Genomic DNA, 21,584 nt, shown 5'->3' with positions numbered 1-21,584 from the left:
TAAAGCCTCTCATTGGCTACGTGGCCAACGTCGTGGCCGTTCATTGGCTGCGTGGCTGACGGCCTGACCGTTCATTGGCTAAAAAAAGCGCAAACACAACTACGGAGCACGGATGTAATCTTAATGTGATGTGTCAAATATTGGACGGGGGAGAAAAAAAAAGAAAAATCAGATAGACGCAAATATGTAGCATTTCGTCACAATCCATTGTTAAAGCCACACAATAGGATGATTGTCTTAAGTTGATTATACAGCTTGAAATGAACTCAAACGTCACAAAAGTCTCTTAGTTTTCGTGAGTAGCGCAGACAGACACCGCGGTATATGTGGCGGCTAGCGATGCTAGCTTACAGCTGTTTTTAGGGCTGAAGAGACGGCAATGAATTCAGAGACAGTAAGGTGAGTGTCGGTCCGGTTTCTTATCATTCAAATGCCTTATATTAACCCACGATAAATGAAAAACAAAAAGTATGCATTTAAAAAAGATTAAACCTGAACGGCTGCATCGTTATTATACGCTGTTTGGTAAACAAATTAGTTTGCTACAAACAGGCGGAAATATTCCAGTTATCACCGCAGAAACGCATAAAAAATGTATAATTTAAAACAAACAGCTAACATTTCCTCATTTAAACTCTAGATTTATGGTTGATTTCCACATTTTGTGACCCGAGAGTTTTCTTTTTTATTACTAATAAAAATTTCTCACAGCTATAATATTAGCTGTGAGAAAATGTGACAGCAGAATGAAAAGCATCTGGGAATTGTGGCTGAACCGGTTGTGTGACAACTACAAGATAAATGTAAATGGATTGATTGGAATGGAGTGATTTTTCTTTTTGTGTTTTTATAATGTCCTGTAATGCTTTAGTTGTTATTTCTTTTCCATCAGCCATCACTAAATTCTGTGGGATTTTCTTTGAGCCTATAATCATATTCTTATCATTTATTATTACATTGGAAGCGCATGATAAAAGTAGATTCATGTGAAATTGTAAAACTAGAGACTCTGCATGTTTTTACAAAGTGACATTTAATCCCAGAGTTTAGGAATAAATTAGTATAATTCTGCGTCAGGGCAAGACTGACTAACAATCCTTCTTGCTTTGCATATTCAGGCAGGCAGCAACAACTGACGCGCCCAAGCTTTTCTCCAGCCAGCGAGCGTGGTTTCTGTTTACCAGTTTGTCAGGTGGATTGTGAGGGGGCGGAGCCACACATCAGGTAGAAAGCATGCCTGTGGAGGGAGGAAGCAGCAGCGGCTCAGGTTCAGCTGCACGTCACCCCAAGCAGAAGCGCAAGGCTCACAGCCTGTCGATCCGCCGCACCAACAGCACAGAAGACAGGCCGCCGGGCGTCCTCCGAGGAGACATGCTGGAAGGACAGGTGAGAGCGAGGGGGGCTGCCCTTTACGTTCACATCTTTTCCTCCTGCACACCTGCAGGTCAGAATATATAGAAACAGCCTTTAGGAGACAAAAATGATAAATAATCTACAGCTTATGCTGGGATAACAGGAAGTTTAGATTGTCTTTTAGTCGGGGTGTGGGGCTGCTGTTGTCAGGCACAAGAGTAAGCTGTGATCCGGTTGGACAGCATTGTTTTGATTTTTCTGCCTGCTGGTGTAAAATCCCAGATCCCCACATCTCCACATTGTTTGTAAGATGTGAGATTGTGAGATGTTTCTGAGGGTTGTGTTTTTGTAAGAAGCTACAGAATCCCATTCAGAGTAAACGTTAAAGAAGTGTCTGGTGTGGCCGTGACCTCGGGTTACTAATTCTTGCAATGCAGAACAAAGGAATCTGCTGTGACTTTTCCGAACCGCTGGTGACATGCAGTTGGTGATTAACTTTTTTCTAACTAAGGTTGTTTAAATGAAACCCACACGATGACCTAACATGGCGACTGAGATGATAAAAATGGCTTCTGTTTGAACAAGAAGACTACAGTTGTTAACTTTTGGGAGTTGCCTGCAGAGCCAACACAGCAAAAGCTGCCTCTCAGATAAGGTGGACAAAGTCTTTTTATACTCCCTCATCAAACAGATGATGGCATGTGAAGTTGTAGCTGGTGCAAATGCTATTTCTCCTTCTAGATTTCATCTGAAGTTCCTCAGATCTGATCATTTGACCTAATTTGACCCCATTTGTCGTTCAGCTTTTACTTTTTCCGCTCGTCTTTCCATGTCCAGCAAGCAAAACTCGAGCTCAGCTTGCAGCGGCCTGTTGCCTCATCAAGTTTTAATATGAGCCGCTTGTCCAGGTCTGATTAGTCTTTTCAACAGTCCTCTTTTATTTTTTTGTGTCTATTGCCTATATCCGCTGGCTGTTTTGTGTACTCAGTCCAACCCCCACAGCTCAAACTCCACATACACAGACAGCTTTATGAGCCCGGACGGAACACGGAGAGCGTTAATTCTGCCTCGTTTTAATGGTGTCTTTATTGAGCCAAATGCATTTTAGGTTTAAGGAACAAAAGTAAGCAGCTTTGAATTTCGTGAATGACCTTTTTATGCCTTAGGAGTTTGTGGCGTAAACCGTCAAAGCTGCTAACGCCTCTTTACTGCAGGTTTAGAACATGTGTGCTGTGCCGCGGCTCCTCAGATGGCCCTTTGCCGTTTCTTCAAAGTTTTGTACTTTTTCTGCTTAATTTTGTTTTGGTGAAAAGTACCTGGCAACTTGTGGGATTTCTCATGGAGGTAAGGCAGTTCGTTCAGAGTTTTGTGAGGGTTTCGCTTCAACGACACGTCGCCCCATCTGCATGAAGATGTGATCACGTTTCCTGCTTCTTCACATTGAGCTCACATTTCCTCCATTCAGGACTCCAAGCTGCCCCACCACGTCAGGAACAATCTCCTTGACCTGTTTGGCCAGATTGAGCGCGAGTTTGAAAATCTCTACATTGAAAACCTCGATTGTGAGTAACCGTTGCACCCTAACCAATCCGAATTACAGAACTGTCAGAAAACTCTGACTCTGCTGCTGGCTTTTCAGTGCGGCGGGAAATCGACTCGCTGAACGAGCGGCTGACTGGAGACGGGCAGACGGTTGATGGAGGAGACCCCACCAAAGGAGCTCTGAAAGCTAAAGGTCTGGCTTTGTGTTGAGCTTCCTTGACGTTAAATATGTTTAGCTTTTTCCAACAGCATTAGATGACAGCAAGATTTATTAACTGAGTGGTGCAAAATTTAGACATTAGCAGGAGATATTTACTAAAATAAGGGAATTTGTTCATTTTTCATCTTAAGTTAGGGCTAAAAGTTGCATAAAACAGCTCAACACAGGCCTGGAAGTTTTCGTGGACTCGAACTAATATTCAGGCGCATCAGAGGAACATGTAGAAATGAATGTATCAGAACAGATAATGAAATTAGATTTACATTTTAGGATCATCAAAGAAGAAGAATTGACTAAAAAAGACAGCATGTGGGAATTTTTAAGAATAAATCTGACTGATTAGGCACAAAAAAAGAACAACAACCTGCACAAAAATCACAAGTAAAAAAACAATTTTTTTGTAATAAATAAATATATTTCTTATTTATGTGCTCTGTGGATGGATCTACAGCTTATGGATGCGAAAACATTTGCAGAGTATAATTATACTTTTGTCTTCTTCTTTTTTTTAAGACAAAAAAGGCAGATTTATAGTCTGTTATCTTAAAAAAAAAAACAATTAGGATTTGTTCCCATTTTAACCCTGGAGAACCCAAGAACAAAAGTTACTTTGATTATTTTTTTGGTTTGGTTTGTTCATTTTGGGTAGCAGCAATCAACAACGGCCAAAAAAATTAAAAGTAAAAACGTAATAAATAAAAAAGAGAAATAAAAATGTAAAAAATGGCAGCCAATTTTCTGGGGATTCAGGGAAGCTCTCCTGCTGGAACCAGGGGAGATGAGAAAGCGTGACTCTCGACGGGTCGGCTCTTCCCACCAATGGGGGCTTTACTTACCAATTAAAAAATAAACATCTTAAGAAAAAAAAAGAGAACGTACCGTTCTGGAAAAAAAAGAGCATTTCTGTGTTGACATTATTCAGAATCATAATAATTAAACAGTTATACATGATTATGCAGTTTTTGATGAAAATAAAAACATTCAGTTTTACATTTTTTCTGATTTCAATTTTGTATTTTGAAGTGAGAAAGCATTGGGACAAATTTAAACCTTTGGGGTTTTATGACGCAATATTTTACTTTTTAATGTCGACCAAAACATGAGCTTTTTGCAGCCAAAATCCAAATCTGTCTTTTTTTTTTGCGGGTGGGGGGGTTCCTTAATAAAACAATGTTTGTTTTGAGGTTTTCTTGTTTCCCAAAGTCATTTTCAAATGTTTTTGGTCTAAATATCTTTACAGGAACTTTTAATATTATGAAACGCGATGTAGAAGAACGTTTGAAGGAGCCACAGAAACCTCCAACCGTAGCTAAATCTGTTCTGTGTCGGTTAAAACAATCCTCCTGAGTTGATTTGCAGCTGAAATTCTGTACAGACGAGCATCGTTTTAGCCAACAGGACTCATTCTGGATTAACCTCTGGGTTATAGTCGGATTAACAACCTGGATTTTTTTTTTTCTTCAGGTTTTAAATCTGTAAACCTGGTGTGTGATCCGTGACGTTCTCACAGATTACCAGCCACAAAACAAAAACAACAAATAGCTGTAAATTCAGTAATTTCTTGTGTTTTTGTGTTCCTGTCACAGCCAGCCACAGTACCAGCCAGCTGTCACAGAAGCTGAAGACCACCTACAAGGCCTCGACCAGCAAGGTACCAGAGCTCCACTGATCTATTGTGTTTCAATGGGATGCACGCTCTGTGAGAATCCTATGTTTTTGAGGTAGAAGAAGAAAAACTGGTCTGCTTCCTTCCCCAGGGATAGTAGAAATGTGATCAGAGTAGGTAAACAGATTTTTAAAAATCCCTGCTTTTTGATACTAAAGTTGTCTCCTTTCACTGGTCTTTGATATTAGATTAAGTTACAGAAATCTGAAGAATCCAAACTTTAAAGTGACTTTTTTTTCTTTTTCTTTTAACTTTTACCGAGGTAGTGCTTATGCACTTTCCAGCACAAATTAGGTGGAGCGCGCAGCTTCACCACATGGGAGTTGTGGGGCGGAGATTCATGGGTAACTTTTATGAATGCTGCTTGTCACTAAGCATCGTGGGAAACTGCTGTGGATTCTGTTGGATTGCACCTTGACCCCATATCCTAAACAGAAAAAGCTCAGTGAGCCGCTACATAACAAAAAACATATTCAGAAATGTAGAAGAAGCATTTTACTAACTTTAGGGATGGTTTGCATCGTTTTTTTTATTATAAAGGCAGAAAATTATCTGTAAAACAGCTTATGATAAACGTCTTATTAAACTGTGGAATGTCTGTCATTTGGAGCCAAAATCTAAACCTGAAAATGAATTTACCAGCTACATTTGGGGTTTATGTGCCAGACTTCTTATGACGTTTAGAATAGATTAACACGCACATTGCTAAGCTTTTGCTTTAGTTTGCAGCCATTGGAAGAGAACAATGCCATGGCAATATATTAAAAGAAATTACAGTTAAAATACATCAAATCCACCCTGTTGAAATAACTTTAGGCAGATTTGAAATGAGTAGGAAAAATTGGAACACAACAAATTGTATTGACAATAAGATGGTAAAAGATTTTTTTATTTAATTTACATTAATTTTATGTAAATGTCATTACACTTCTATAAAATCTAAAAGATAATTAGGAGCCCGAAAAATGCAATAAAAAGACCCAAACCCCCAGCCACAAAAAGCAAGTGATAGGTATGTAGATAAATATTTATCTATTTATCTACATAAATAGATAAATAAGTAATGTGAAGTTAAATTACAAATAATGAAATCTTAATTTCTACACTGTTAAAATGAACTGAATGTTCTGTACATGTTTTTTTCAGAGCAAGAGGCATTTTTATTTTATTACATGGGAGAAAACACCACAAACATGATTGTCATAGGTAGTGTCATTCTTAGGTGTAACCACTAGATGGCACTGTGGAGAGGAGCTTGGACATTGTTGAAAGCCATGTCTGAATTCCATTAAACTATAAAGTGGGGGGGGGGGGCACATTCTTCTTTTTTTATGTTGTTGATGTTATTTTTAATGGCAAAGTTGATTTCACGTAAAACTTTAATAAATTTATAAAATAAGAAATTAAATACATTTTATACATGAAAAATCATTTAGAAGCAATGCATTGTGGTCTATAGTTGCCATTCTAGTGAAGGTCAATGTTTTAACAGACTTCTTCTTCTCAGAATTCCCAGGGAACTGGATTTTGGAATTGTAAAATCAGCCCCCCCAAAATACCCGTCATATTTAGTGCATTTTAAAGTTTCTTGTGGTTTGTCCATGATTCCTTCCTCTAGACAGATTTTGGGATAAAAAGAGGCGATGCAGAAGAAATGAGCTTGTTTTAACGTTACTCACATGTCGGTGGATTTCAGTTGACGTTGCTTCATTGTTTTCCTAGACTCACTTCTTGTTGACTGTTTAGATCAGGTGTGTTTTATTCATCTGAACCTGGAAAAGGGTATTTAGCTACACATAAAGCAGAAATAGCTTAAGAAAAATAAAATCAGGCCTCCAGAACCAAAACTAAACTCTTGAATTCATGTTTTCCTTCAACATCCCATCAAAATAATAATTTTTTCTTCCAAACGTTTGTAATACAACCACATTTTTTCTTATTGTAAGAAAAAAAGGCCAAAGATTTTTGAACTATGGATGACTGGGTGTTTTTTAAATGATCAGTTTGTTCTCTAATTTACTAAAAAGAATCTAGACCAATAAATTAACATAAAGTTCTAGCGACCTTGAAAATGATTCTGCTTTCAAATGTAATCAAAGTCTTTAACTGTTGAAATCTATTTTCACATTTGCACTGTCATAGTCTGCTGTAAAGTGGTTCTGCTATAATCCCTGAATGCTGTTAGGATTTAAACTATCTCTGTCGCATGTGGACTCATGCTCCTCCACATCTGTGCTGGAAAAACGGCGTCTACAGTTTAGTTTGGATCAAATAGTCCGCTGACATTTGGCCTCAGGACACCCGAGAGCCCTGGAAGAACTGACCTCCGGTTACATTTTTTATTCTTTTCAAACGGGATGATTTATTTCATTTTCTTTAGCAAAGTGTCTCACCAGACTGGCATCTTCCTGCAGAGGTTTTTCTCTTTTTTTTTTAAATATTTGAATATAATTTAAAGGTCACCTTGTTCTTCTATCACAAAAAAGGTTTTGGCGCTTTCATTAAAACGCTCTGTTCTTTTATTTTTATGAGTCATGAGCACAAACTGAAGTCAAAAACCTTTTTCTGAAGAAAGTTGTGTTTAAAGCAGGTTTGTGCCTCCTTTTGCATAAAGCACATTGACCTCTGCTGACATATAATGGGAGGCTTTAGTTCAAATAAAAACATCATTTTCCATCATTTTAGGTATTATTCTGGCACAGAAAACCCCAGTAAAGTTGTAAAATGTTTAAATTTAGTGAACAAAGATTCAGGGCTTTCCAAAGGATCTACTTTTTAGATGAAATTGTTCATTTTTTTCACGTTTAAATTGTAAATAAAATAGTGTTTCTTTTTAAAGACGGACTTATTTAAAATGTCTGCTAGTATTTTCACTGAAAACTGGAGCTTTATGGAAGAACGACACATAATCCAGAGGCTGGACCTCTCTGATGAATCAGCTGAAGCTCAGGCGTCTCTGGATGACACAGCTAACCCAACAGCTCTAATAATCCTGAGTGAAAACCAGCGTTCAGACTGGAAACTAATCATCCGCACTAACAGTAGCCTCTGTGCATCACAGGTTTGGCCTGGAATGTTTTAGCTTTCTCATCACTCACTTGTCGCTGGCTTCTCATGACCTACAGCAGTGATCCCCGACCCCCCCCCCCCCCGGGCTCCATGGGACAGTTGGTACCAGGTTGCAAAGAAGAAAAAACATGATTTGGAAGGAAGTTTTATTTTGGAAAACTACTGGACTCTCCACCACATCCGATTCCATCTTGAAGGATGTCAGGCTGCTCGGTCAAAAATCCATCCACTACTTTCTGAAAGTTGCTGCACAGACAGCTAGAAACCCCCAAGCTAGCAAAGTTAACAAAAAACAAACTGATTTGGTTTCTTTTTGAGGAAAAGAGCCAGAGAGGAAACAGAAGAAGGACCTTTGACTTCAAAATAAAAGCTATCAGCATTTAGAAGACAAAAACCAGGAGGCTTTATTCCAAAAATGGATTTACTGGGAAAATGCTTCCCACACATTATAATAATGCATAATATTCAGCAACTAGCGGTCTAATGTTTCGAGGTTGTTGCTAATAGTGACTATATTTAGAAAATGGCTGTTTTAGTTACCACTTTTTTTGTATTTATTCGTCGCACTGTAAAAAGTTTTTCGTTTTTTTTAGCTTCCGCTTTGACAGTCAGGGTTAATGGAAAATCTATTTTACATTTTATTGGATCCTAAACAAAATCTGGTGCAAAAATAAATCAGATATTTTACAGAGGATGAGGTTGAAGACGCTAAAAACAAAATCAGACGGCCACTTCAGCCTCCGTCAGACCGTTCCATGAAAATATAGTCTGACATTAAACCGGTCCGTGGCCTGAAAAAGATTGGAGACCTCTGACCTATAGGATGGCGCTGCGGCGCGTTGTGAGCGTAAACTCTGAGGTAATTTGTGTTCAAATGTCCTGGTTGATCCAGCTGCTCTGCTGCAGCATCAGTTGACTCCCAAAGATCTGATAACGCTGCTTGCAGCAGCATGTGCTGCTCAGACTGCGTCACTCCTCAGTTCCTAACTCCTGCAGCGTTGGATGTCATGTGTAAGCGGGAGGAGAGATATTTTTAGAGCTCTGCTGTCGGAGCACAGCGACCTTCCGTCTCCCCCTCGCTCAGATTTGATTTGACGTGTGGTCGTGGAGATAACACCGGTGAGCTGTTTGGTTTGATTTGAAAGTGGCAAAGCTTTTCCCAAATATTCCATGTGAAGCAGACAGCAGCTATTCCGAAGTAAAAAAAAAATCCAAATCAAGAAAAATATTTAGAAACTTTCATTTCTGTCAGGAGCCAGTGGAAGAAATTTTTGTGAAATTTCTATCTTCTGATGTTGGTGTTGGACGCCCTGCAGCAGAATAACATGAGGATGGCAGTAAAGGAGGCCAAACTGCTTACATTTATTTATTTTTCTTTTATTTGATATATATGATGCATGAAACTGGTTTCTTACCCGTTATTCTGTTTCTTATCCGTTATTTATTCATTCATTTTCTATTCCGTTTTATCCCTTTCGGGGTCACGGGGCTGCAGAGCCTATACCGGCCACTAGTGGGCGCTATTTATGTTCGGCAGGAAATATTTCCAGAACAAATTATAAGAAATCGATTTTATTTATTCAATTTAACCAATGTCTCGATCCCCTCACTACTCGCTAATTCCTTAAAAAAGAAAACGTTGTGAGGAACTATCTACACTTTGCCAAATTGACGTAAATCTTTGATCGCGATCAGATCTTTGTTTTCGTTCTATTAGGCAGGGCTTATTTTTCTATGAAGGTTTGAACTTTGGGTTAAAACCTGAGAAAAACCTGTGAAAATGTTGATGTTCGTCTGAGAAAAGTGTGTAGTGAAAGGATTTACAGCATTAATACATGTAAAATATAATTGGGAAAAGTAAAGAAGCCTACTTTGCAGATGTGACTCGTAGCAGGTTATTTTTAGAACTTAACTTTGTTCAACTAACGCTCATATATTGTAAACCACCATCAAGGGTTGGTTTCAGCTCTGTTCCTGTAAATTCACTGGTGTTCCTGTCCTCTGTAGATCGTGTCCAGCTTCAAGGCCACCACAGGCTCCCGGGCTCTGTGTCAGCTGCTGAAGGAGTATGTGGGCCATCGAGATGGGATCTGGGACCTGAGCGTCACCCGAACGCAACCGGTGGTGCTCGGCACGGCTTCTGCTGGTACGCTCAGACTGTTGGAGTCAGGATGCACCACGAGAAAGCCGTGGTTTCCTTCAACTACAACAGTTTAGTATTTTCCATATTGTTTTTGACATGTGCTCTGCTCCAACAGATCACTCTGCGCTGCTGTGGAGTATAGAAACAGGAAAGTGTCTGTTGAAGTACTGCGGCCATGCAGGATCAGGTAATAAATGGAGGTGTGCAGCATTATGTTAAGTTTACATCCAACGTGGTTAACGCTTCAGGGGCGTCCAGTTTTAACTGTAAGTTATAACGTACAGACGCGATGAGAGGTCATGCGGCGCCATTTGAATGTCGGGCGGGGCGCTTTTTAGGAAATGTATCCAGATTTTTGTTTCCAAAGTTCAGATATCTGGACTTTGGTGAAGAATGTGCATAACGTCAACCAATCAGGAATAAAGCTTTGGCCCGAGATGTGTTGATGACATAATCACCATCTTTAGCCCCAAACCAACACGGAGGAGAAGCTGATTGTTGCTGTTTGTTTTCCTCCTGAACTTTAGGATATTTTTGATTTATGTTTTTTGTTTTTTCTCAAGACAACAATAAAATGGTCCATTAGATTTATTCTTATTTTTTCTCTCCTCGAGGGGAAAAAATGCGCGACAGCAAGTCATCAAACTGGGTCACAGAGCGACGGAAGTACCACTGAAAGCGGCCGTCATTCAGACGCAGCTGCTGCAGTAGAGGGTGAACCTCACCGTACCGGAAGAGTCTCTGAATGATCCCATGAACTCAGATATGGAGACATGATGACTGATTTCTTTATCCATGTCTTCCATGATGAGTGAACAAAGTTCTGGCGGGACAGTCCGGTTTCTAAACACATTTTTGGATAAGCGTTGAGGAGCAAACATGAATTTGGCGCCCAAATCACGTTCAGTGTAAACTCAGCATTAGGTTTCCGTGTCTTATACAGTCAAAATCTCTAGTTTACACAAAATGAATTTGTTTTAAGAGATATCTGAATATTCTCTTGTCACATTGTTCTTCATATTACTTTTTATTCAGAGCAAATCTTTCTTGGTCCTTTTTCTATACAGTGAACTCCATCAAATTCCACCCGACAGAGCAGATGGCGCTCACAGGTACGCACTCGATCGTGCGTCTGTTTCACGTTTAAACCTTTAATGCAGCATCTGGACCACAAAGCTGGATGATTTCAGACATTTTCTGTTGATGTGCACTTCCTCTTTTTCTCCCCAGCCTCTGGAGATCAGACGGCTCACATCTGGCGCTACATGGTGCAGCTCCCCGCCCCGCAGCCACCACCAGATGTCACTGTGAGTAGTTCAGGAGCGAACTGAAGAAATCACGACTCGCTCCGTAACGTGGACCTGACACATGGCGTCGTCCCGCAGGCTCTGTGCGATGATGACCAGGACTCTTCGGATAGAGAGGAGGGCGAGGTGGACGGAGAAGGTCCATGCGAGGTCCCCACGGTCAGGGTTGCCACAGCAACGCTGAAGAGCCACCAGAGCGTGGTGATCACTGCTGACTGGCTGGTAGGAGGACGACAGGTGGTGACGGCTTCTTGGGATCGGGCTGCCAACCTGTACGAGGTGGAGACATCAGAACTTGTTCACACACTCACTGGTATGTGGAGGTTAAACATGGCTCATGAATAGTTACTGGCTCATTTGAAGGGTATTTTACTGCTATACTGTGAGCATGGGTCAGTGCAGTATTCAGATTAAAAATAAACTGATTTGAATGTTTATTTTGTGTGTTTGTGTCTAAATTATTTAGTTGGTATGGTTGGGTATTGCTGCCAAACTGCTGAATCCATTCGAGTTCGATTTGCGTGAAATTTCCATGCAGATTAACATACTTTTTTAAGTTTTGGCATGTCAGCAGCTTTCTTCAGTGCGCACACTTTGGATAATAAAAGCATGTGTGTCTTTCAGGCCATGACCAGGAGCTGACCCACTGCTGCACACACCCCACCCAGCGCCTCGTGGTCACGTCATCTAGAGACACCACCTTCAGACTGTGGGACTTCAGAGACCCGTCAATCCACTCGGTCAACGTCTTTCAGGGACACACGGAGTGAGTGTGGTCCACTCTACACCACACAACGCTTTTATAGCTTCTATTCAGGGGACAGAACAGAAGTAAATGTTTTGCCAGTCATCTCTGTGTGGCTTAGATACTATGGCGTTTCATCGCTGCCATAAAGTGAAAGGGCGTAAAGACAACTGAGCGCAATATAAAGGGGCGTTTTTGTCACTTGGGGGCGGTAACCTTTCTGGTTGATCTGATTGGCTGCAATTTGCTGGTCAAATTCAGCGAGGCAGCGGGTCAGGACTTTCTTTTAGAGGCTTTAATAGAAAAGAAACGGCGGCTGTAACGTGGATTAAAACGGTAACGAATGCAGTGCAATTTAATCCACGTTACATCTGCCGTTTCTTTTCTAATAAAGCCTCTGACACAAACAGGGGTGGGGAACAAGTTTGACACAAAGTGCTGTAATTTTTAACTGGGATAGTCAAAGAGCCACACCATGCACTGACCTGCCAGACACACACACAAACACTCAATTAAAGCCATATTATTTCCCATAACACACACAACAGCACTGGATTAAACGTTGCCGTTTCAGTTATGATTTATTTTTTAATTTTTTCAGTCATCAATCTGCATCCAAAACTCCATCAAAGTCCAACATCCGGGCTACATTTCTATCAAACACGCCAGGTTCCCTTCCGTCATCGTCAGAGTCCGTCTCGTCTCCATTTCAGTTATGAAATTTTTACCTTTTGGTTTCTGGATTTTTTTAATGTAATGTTGTTTATCATTTGGTTTACTTTTGTGATCTTTAATATGTTTTTGTGTTGAGCGATTTGTTGGTGTTATTCGCACTTCCGGGCCACCGTAGTAAGGTGTCGCAGATCGAAACAAAATCCGTTGTAATCCTGTTAATTGCATAAATGGTTGAAGAGTTACTGTAGTGGAAAACATTTCAACACTGAAGCTAAAGCTCTGGTGTTGAAGGGATGAACATTTTTGATGCTCGTCTCAGTGCACCGCTTAGCTGATTTGTCTTTTATCAGCTGTTGTTGCAGTTTGAATTGTGACCACAGGGTGGTGCTGCTGCACCTCTTGATCCCCCTTTTCCCCTCTCACGTGACATTCTTATACCCTGTTGCTCTACTGCAAAGCTCCTCTCATTCATGAGCACTTTTTCCTCACTACCCACAGCTTGCTCATCTTCATCCTCCCTCCTCCTCCTCTCTTCCATTCATCTTTCTGTCCATGTTAATCCCCACTCTATGTAATTTGGCACTTTGCTTGCTAACACTCAGTGGCGGTGCTCATTTCAGAACGATGACTGTCAGACTGGTCTGTGGCGCTCCCTGTAAACAGCAAGTGGAGTGTGTGTGTTTGTGTGTTTTTTACATGTGTGTTGGCTGGCTGCATCTTTCTGGCAGCCTTTGATTGTGAGCTGGAGGAGGGGGGGGATTACATCAAGCTCATTACATTTACAACCCCAACATGTATAATTCCTGCAGACCCCACTTTAATTCTTTCCCATAGACAATTGCTGTAATGAGATTAAGCGCTGGTGTTTCACAGTTAGCGGCTCTTCCTCCGTTTTCTCCATCCTTACGTCATTCCCAAGCGGCTTCCTCCCTGTTGCCCTTCAGTAATGCATTCAAAAGCAAGAAATCTGCACTACCTAAACTTGGGTGTCCGCATTGACTGTAAATGACATCTGGACTGAGTGACTCCTCCCCTCTCACATTCTAAACAGGAAGTACCTGCTGGTTCCAAGAAGCCACAAACAGCTGTTACTTAGTTATTCTATTTGTCAGAATATCCATTGTTGCTCTGATACCTTTTTTAAAATCAGCTAATCCTATTTTGTAGAGTATTTTTTCTGTTGTGCAAGTTATTCAAATTGTAAACAGACCAATCAGATTTCTGATTCCAACATGGCGGTGTCCGCATCACAAAAACAAATTGGTGACTGAGTTGACATCACTTTGTTGGAGCCAGAAGGAAGGCATTGTGGGAAGTCGCACACTAGCTCTCATATACAGTCAATGACACTGAGATCAAAACCACAGTTGGGTCATACCAAAGGCTATGGGGGGGGGGCACCTCAGTGTCCCATCAGAACTGTCAAATACAGAGAATCAGAAGAGTTAATAATAGACAACTATTACATAAAAAACTAAAGAAACATTTAAACTATTACTATTATTTTATTTTATTAATTTTAAATTTGTTTAAAGTTTAACTTGTAAAATACTGAACTGGACAGGATATTTTTGGTTTCTCTGAAGTCTGGGGCAAAATCTTCATTTTAATATTGGAGCCTATAAAATGTGATTAAAGATCAGGGCTTTTAGGTAAACTTTGTCCATAAAAGGAGGCCTTTTCTTATCGCGTTGGTGTTTTTCCCATCTTCATGGTCTCATATCTAAACAGGTCTGCAATGATCTCCCTGTCATACGTGTGCTGAATCGAGCAGGAGCGCCTAGAATCGACAGAGGAAGTCGTCTTCACTGGCAATTACAGCTAACGCTGGGTGACAGCCAGCTTCAGCATCTAAAAGTGCAGCCCCCGCCCTCCATCCGTCCCTCCCTCCTCCCGCCTGCCCCACCATAATTGCAGTGTAATGACAACTGTGTGCGAGCTAACAAAACCCAGCCAGGGCAAACGAGAAATGACAGCAGACTTGCTCTACAAACGGGATGCCATGTCGCGTTTGTCTCTCCTGCCGTCGAAGGCTTCCTCAGATGCTCTGATTGCACTTGATGCAAGTGTGTGAGTCTGTGTGTGAGTGTGTGCGAGTGTGTAGCCTGGGGTTACTTGCAGATTTGACATCCAGTCTCTTGAGAATTACTCAGGCACTTGCCAGTTTCTCAATGAGTGTCAGTTTTGCTGCAGCGCAGCAAAAACTAACAAGGCGCTCTCCGAGCACCCAGTCCTCTGAACCTGAAGAGTTTCATTGACAATTTTTATTTTTTTTACAATCAGTCCATTTTTACAATTTTTGTTGAAGTCTGCCCCCTTTAAGCAGCTGACGGCAAATGTTTATTTTTACTGCGTATTTATAAATCTAAATATTGAAGAATAACCTGTTTTGTTGATCCTGATGCTTTAATCTACTATTTAAAGTAAAGTTTAGCAAAACCCAGAACAACCAGAACATAAAGTGCTGCAAAGCCGTGTTTGTCTTTTGGGAAGTTGTCCCAGTGAAAAAGATGAAAGGTCGGTAATTTTCATTAGAACTGAGAGACAGAATGTTTAAAAAAACAATCCAGCAAATCACATTCTATGATTTTGAAAGAGTTTATTTGTCTAATGGTGCAGAAAATAAGTTTTTATCGCCAACAAACGAGTAAGAATTCTGTCCCTTAAAGACCTGTTACTTCTTCTTTAAGAAGGTCTTCTGTTCTTCCATTGTTACCTGTTACTGTCATGTGGTTATCTGCACAAAAGACACCTGTCCACACCTTTAAACAGTCAGAATGCAAACTCTCCACCATGACTAAGACCAAAGGACCATCGAAGGATACTAGGGACAAGACCGAGATGAACCGATCTACAATAAACAAGCAGCTTTGGAGGGAAAATCAACTGTTTGAGCAATTTCCCTCTACTTGAGGCTCCATGAAAGGTCTAACCTGGTGGAGAACAAGTGATCTATAGATCAGTGAGGAAATCGCCCAGAACTGCACAGAGGAACTGGTCCTCAGTAACAAAGGTTACTATAGTAATACTCTTTGTTATGGATTCAAATCCCGTCTAAAGTGCTCCAGAGACCATCTGAATGATCCAGAGGAGGATTGGGAGAATGTCACGTGATCAGATGAGACCAAATGTGGTAGAAACGCCTCTTGCCATGTTTGGAGAAGGACGAATCCTGAGCTCCACTATAAAGCATGGGGGTGGAAACATCATGCTTTTCTATAACAGGATAGGACGACTGATTGGTGTTTAGGAAAGGATGAATGGGCGGTGAAATTCTGGTCAAAAATGTCCTTCGGTCAGCGACAGCTTTTGCGGATGAAACGTGGGGGGATCTACCAGCATGACGATGATCCCAAACACATCTACATTCCTCAACAATTTAGATCTATTGACCTTTACATAAGAGAAATGAAGAAGTAAAGCAGAGGAATAAAGTTTGGGAGACATTCTGGGCCCTTTGCCATCCGTGCAAACACGATTTCCATTTTCCCCTCCAGCTTCTCCAGTCCAAGGGTTTCTTGACCTTGGCTGTCAGAGACACTGCAGAGCATTAAGTACCTCCCCCCCTTCCTCACACCCATTCTAAAAAACCTTTTAACCTTAATCAACCTTTTAATCAATTACCTTGTCTGATTACACTCCGTGCACACCTCCCTCTTAGCACGCCCTCCCGTCTTTCCTCTCCTCCTCCTCCTCTTCCTCGCTGCACCTCTCCTGCTCCCAGCTGAGCCAGGAGCCCGCAGAGTCGGAATGGTGCCTGAAAGCAGGCAGCCGTTTTCCCGGAGCCTCGGCTCGGATAATAGACCAAAGTTTGGTCCACTAATTAGCCATTAATGTCGTGTCAGTTTGAATTAGGGGGGAGGACAGTTTTAGCTGGAAGAACTACAAGTTGAGCCCAAGCAGCGAAAGAGAGGAGGAGAGCAGTTTAACCAATCTCCTTTAAAGCCCCCGTGTTTGTGAACAGGAAAACTACATCACCAAGTATACACACCATAACCAGCGTTCGAAATAAGTGGTTATCCTGTTGTCCGAGACAACCAGATGTCACGGAGGACAACCAGAAATGAACCTGATGGTTGTCCGTGTGACGACCTGGTCTTTTATTCAACATTTTGGTATTTTTCGACTATTTTTCAAGTTTCAAGGGTTAGTTTTTGGCAACCTCTGAATTGAGTCATTCGCAGCAAATTGTATAACATGTATAATTCCTGCAGACCCCACTTACAAAAGAAATGAATATTCAACCAGTTTTTAGTACTTTATTCTTGTTATTTTCTTCGGTCTATTTGTCACATGACAGCGCACCCCGGCTGCTTTTTTTGTGGTTGATAGTTTTTTTTCCCTGTAAAACCTTGTTGTTTTTTTTGGACCAAACTAGGTTGGGTTTTTTTTTTCTTTCCTGCGACCGATCAGCATATATGATGCAGTCTACATTTAAAAAAAAAAAAAAGCCCGGTTCCATAGCTGCTTCTCACACACAGTCATGCTCTTGATGGTTTGTCTTTGTAGGATTTTCCTGCTGAACACCAAACCCAGCTCCACTCCTCACACTTTTAAGCGGAAACCAACTTTCACAGCATCCCAGCAGCTCCATCGCATTCAGCGGCGTGAAAGCTTTCAAGTCTTTTGTTCTATTTTTTTTGGTGTTTTTTTTTTCTAAATAAATCCCTCACGTTGCCCTGACGACTGCACGCATGTGACAAAAGCAGAGCAAGATCATGCCAACCATTCTCTGCTCAAGCGAAGCCTTGTGATGTTTTTAAAAAGAAACCGTAACTCCGGAAGCCAGTTATCACTGCGGCGTTGTACCCGATACATCCTCTGTGACGCATGTGTGCCTTTGTCTCATCTTTCCGAATGCGTGAGCAGCAGTGCACTGTGGGAATTAACCGCCTATAAATAAGTGTTCTTTAGGAAAACTTCACCATATTTTTTCTTATTTCTTTGAAGGACCAGAACTGATGATGAACTCAGTCAGTGTCTGTTGTCACGTCTAACCCCTCTCCTCACCTCGCGTCTGCTTGCAGCACCGTAACGTCGGCCGTGTTCACCACGGGAGACAACGTGGTCTCAGGAAGTGACGATCGCACAGTCAAGGTGTGGGATCTGAAGAACATGAGGTCGCCCATAACGACCATCCGCACCGACTCGGCTGTGAACAGGTGGGTGACAAATTCAGCTTGTCGGGTGCCCTCCTGCAGGCAGAGGAGGGAACTGCAGCACGATTCCACTCAGAGCATCAATCACAATTGGTGCACTTCAATTATTTTATTTTTTACAATGTATATTATTTTTCTAATTTACAGTCAGACTTTTTATTGATTTCAAGCTGATCTTGATTTGACCCCATGCTACATGAAAGTCCAAGAAACCCCACCTTGTCTCTTCAGCTACTTACCTGCAAGCCCAAACTCAGGGCACGCTAGTGGTTCACGAAGAGAGAGAGCAACTTTTTAACACAAATCAACTCATTTACCATTTGATGCTAAAAATATAAGTGGTAAATCTTCAATATTCATGTGGAGCTACTTTGACTTGGAAATTGTAAATGTGTCCTTTTGATTGACAGCTGATTGTTAAATCATCTGGTTTAGAGTAAAATGTTTTTCTGACCTAATTATTCATTTCTTAGACGGTCGGGATTCAGACGCTTCGTATTCAAGAAGAAACAACTATTTTTGTGCTGAAAACTTGCTTTAAAGCAGTTCAATGGGGTCATGTGACCCAACATTCAACCATCTCTGACCCACAGTCTTTTTTTTTTAACAGACTGGAATCTGTAAATATGTTTCAAATTTGGACCCTGTCAACGTGACATGAGCCTTATACTCATACCAGCTGGTGAACACGCTTCTGCTCTGAAAAAATCCAAACATCTGACTTTATCTTCTCTGTTATCGTCGTTTAGGATTAGCGTCTCTGCCAACCAGAGGATCATCGCCCTACCACACGACAATCGGCAAGTCCGGCTGTTCGACATGAGCGGAGTGAGACTGGCCCGACTTCCACGCAGCAACAGGATGGTGAGGACCGGATGGAGCAGGGCAGAAAGAGTCCCATCCACCCGTTTAATCAAACTAAACTCCCCAAATGTCCTCCTGCAGGGTCACAGGCGGATGGTGTGCTGCACCGCGTGGAACGAGGAGAATCAGACCTGCAACCTCTTCACCTGTGGCTTTGACCGGCAGGCCATTGGTTGGAACATCAACATCCCCGCCCTGCTGCAGGAGAAGTGACCGACCCCGACCCCCCCCATGTACATAGAGCATGGTACAAACCAACACTGGAATCTGCTGCCTCGAACATGCCAGCACGCCAAACGTTTGGAGCGCTAAAGCGGAGAAGACATCATGCGTCTTCTGGGTTTCTGAGCGTGCAGCTGTCAGATGATGTCAGATTTACTCCCCTGTTTGGTGACTCGGCTGGCATGAGCGAGGCCGCAGAGTTTCCGTTTCCGCCTCCTCCTCCCTCCACGTGGATGGTGACGCGGCTCAGCCCTCCTCTGTGTGGAACATATTTGAGTCTGCGTTTGTGCGCCGTTCGTTCCCGCCACTGTTCACCACCGTTCACTCGTTCCCGCTTCTGCATGTCGACCGTCTCAAGTGTTTCAATCGACAAGAATGGCGTTGCAGACAGAAGAAGGCGTGTACTTAGGATGGAGTGGCCCGTCTGCCGCTTCAGGGAGGAGCTCAGCCAGACGGTTTTATCATTTAATCTCACTGAATGAAACATATCACACCCCTGACCCGCCCGCCGCTCTACCTGCCCGGAGAGGGCCGGCCCGCTGTGTCGTCTTAAAACCGATGCCTAATTTAGTTTTGTTTTTGTGCCCTTGCCTCTTATTTTTGACACTTTTAGTCGTGCGCCACGCTTCCAGATGTTGTCAAACTTTACTCTGCCTTGTTCCATGTTTACAAAGCCTTTTCTTTTCATACATAAATATATATATTTGGGTTTATTCCGCCTCTCTGATGGGATGCAAAGTGTCAAGGGCGTTGCAATAAAGGCAGACTTCAATGCAGTATTCTCAATACTTCGCTGGTTCTGATTCCAAGTCGTGCCGCCAGTGACATCGTCTGTGTTGCTGTAAAGTGTGATCCCAAAGTGAACTTGTTGGTTACTGTTTGTGCCTGTCCACACGAAAACACCATTTTGACCTTGTTCAGGTTTCCTTTCTTTTAAAGAAACAGAAGCAATAGCCGAGCTTCAAGCCTTGTTCTTTTTTTATTTTTATTTTTTAACCATTTATTTTTCCTGAAACTCAAACACTGAATTTGACGGAGTATTCGGGTCACCATAGAAGAAGAAGAAACAAATATATGAGAGTAAGGTCGCAAAAGGATTGGAAAAAATCTAAATTATACTTGGAAAAAGTACAATTCTGAGAAAAATGTTGTACAATGATGAGCATTAAGTCAAAATTGAAAGGATAACGCTGTACAATGACTTGAGTCTTTACAAATGTTGTAAACTTATTGTTACATTTAGCTTTTAAATTGTTTCAACGACAATCCAACTTTACCCATGCTGACAAATCGGATGGATATCACATTGCTTAAGATTTTTGCTGAACTACTTCACTTTTATTTATAAATGTACAACTTAATTTTCATAAAATAACAATTCTTTTTTTGGAACATGAATGATTTTTTAACTTTTAAAATGATGACTTTTTAAACAGTAAATTTATGACAGTATTCTCCAAAAAATGTTCATTTGTCTCTAATTGATAAATTTTAACTTTAAAAAAAATATTGTACCAATTAATTCTTATGTTGGAATTTTTTTCCTCATAATTTTGTGACTTAATTCTCATATATTTATTTCTTCTTTTTTTTATGAGGCCCTAATCCTCCGTTTATTTAAGCATGCCTGGATTTAAGCAAACGTGGTTTGTTACACTTGTGCAATAGGCTAAAAATGAACCGATGCTGTGGTTTTTAACTTATTTCAGTGCTGTAGATCCTTACAAAAAAAGCTGTACTTGCATATTTGACTGGTATTGATGTACTGTAGCTCAGTGTACATAAGTGTGTTGAAGTCACTTCATTGCCGTTTCTGCAGATAAAAGCCTCGTTATGCATTTAGATGTAGCATAAAATGGAATAAATTTGCCTTATATTTCCTTGTAAGACGGTGCAGAAATGTTATCCTTCTGAGCATCTTCCAAATGCTTGTTAGAGAACTTAATTGTGGCCTGCAGCACGGTGCAGATCTCATTCTTCTTTTTTTTCCTGTTCCATTCATAGAAGTCAATCTTGCGTCCGCTGGTATCAGTGTCATTTTAATCTGCGGCTGGAACAGGAACGTGAGGCCTGCTTATGAAATTCCAACTGGAGGAAATGTGATTTTTGGCTCGATACATGAAATTACTGCAGGAGGAGAAGGAAAAAAAAAAAAAAAGAATGGGCTTCGGCTCACAAAAGTGAATTTCTATTCAACTCCAGCTGTGTTATGTGATCTACTTTACATACTTTATTGTGACTGTTTCGTGCTCTGACGTTTTTTGAATAAAAAAGTGATTTTCCCCTTTTTTCCCACACATCTGTCATCATATTCAGTATAGATTCTTCTCTGGCTTTGCTTCCAGTTTTAATGAGACGTGTCTGCTTTGGAAGAAAGTCGTACTTCGTTCATCTGCAAATGCAAAACTTCGGATGATAATGATTTATGGTGTGAATAAGAGGGACATGGTGTTGTCCGTCCACCTGCGTACATACAGTCAGGACCATAAATATTTGGACAGAGACACATTCTTTCTCATTTAGTTTCTGGACATTACCACAGTGAATTTTAAATAATGCAACTCAGATGCCATTGAAGTGCAGACTTTCAGCTTTTATTCCATGGGTTGAACAAATTGC

The 21,584-nt window shown here is 41.1% G+C and overlaps 1 protein-coding gene across 4 annotated transcripts; it reads left to right on the top strand.

Annotated features, from left to right (window-relative positions):
* The first annotated feature begins 108 nt into the window (after nt 1-108).
* On the top strand, nt 109-21,262 carry LOC101164263 (WD repeat-containing protein 37). Of its 4 annotated transcripts, XM_020712722.2 has the most exons (15): nt 109-399; nt 1,119-1,386; nt 2,819-2,915; nt 2,993-3,088; nt 4,702-4,766; nt 5,048-5,125; nt 9,858-9,996; nt 10,109-10,180; nt 11,061-11,105; nt 11,224-11,300; nt 11,379-11,613; nt 11,925-12,066; nt 17,748-17,882; nt 18,629-18,743; nt 18,825-21,262. In XM_020712722.2, exons 2-15 carry the CDS (start codon nt 1,234-1,236, stop codon nt 18,954-18,956), a joined length of 1,581 nt encoding a protein of 526 aa, XP_020568381.1. In that variant the 5' UTR covers nt 109-399; nt 1,119-1,233; the 3' UTR covers nt 18,957-21,262. The 4 variants fall into 4 exon arrangements, with proteins under 4 accessions (XP_020568381.1, XP_004080963.1, XP_023805747.1 ...); XM_004080915.4 differs by lacking the exon at nt 5,048-5,125; XM_023949979.1 differs by lacking the exons at nt 109-399; nt 1,119-1,386 and adding an exon at nt 1,600-2,697.
* Nucleotides 21,263-21,584: the final 322 nt, after the last annotated feature.

The sequence above is a fragment of the Oryzias latipes genome, chromosome 20 (assembly GCF_002234675.1).
Source record: "Oryzias latipes chromosome 20, ASM223467v1".
NCBI classification, from domain to species: Eukaryota; Metazoa; Chordata; class Actinopteri; order Beloniformes; family Adrianichthyidae; genus Oryzias; species Oryzias latipes.
The sequence above is the reverse complement of the archived record's forward strand: the minus strand, read 5'-3'. Positions and strand labels throughout refer to the sequence as shown.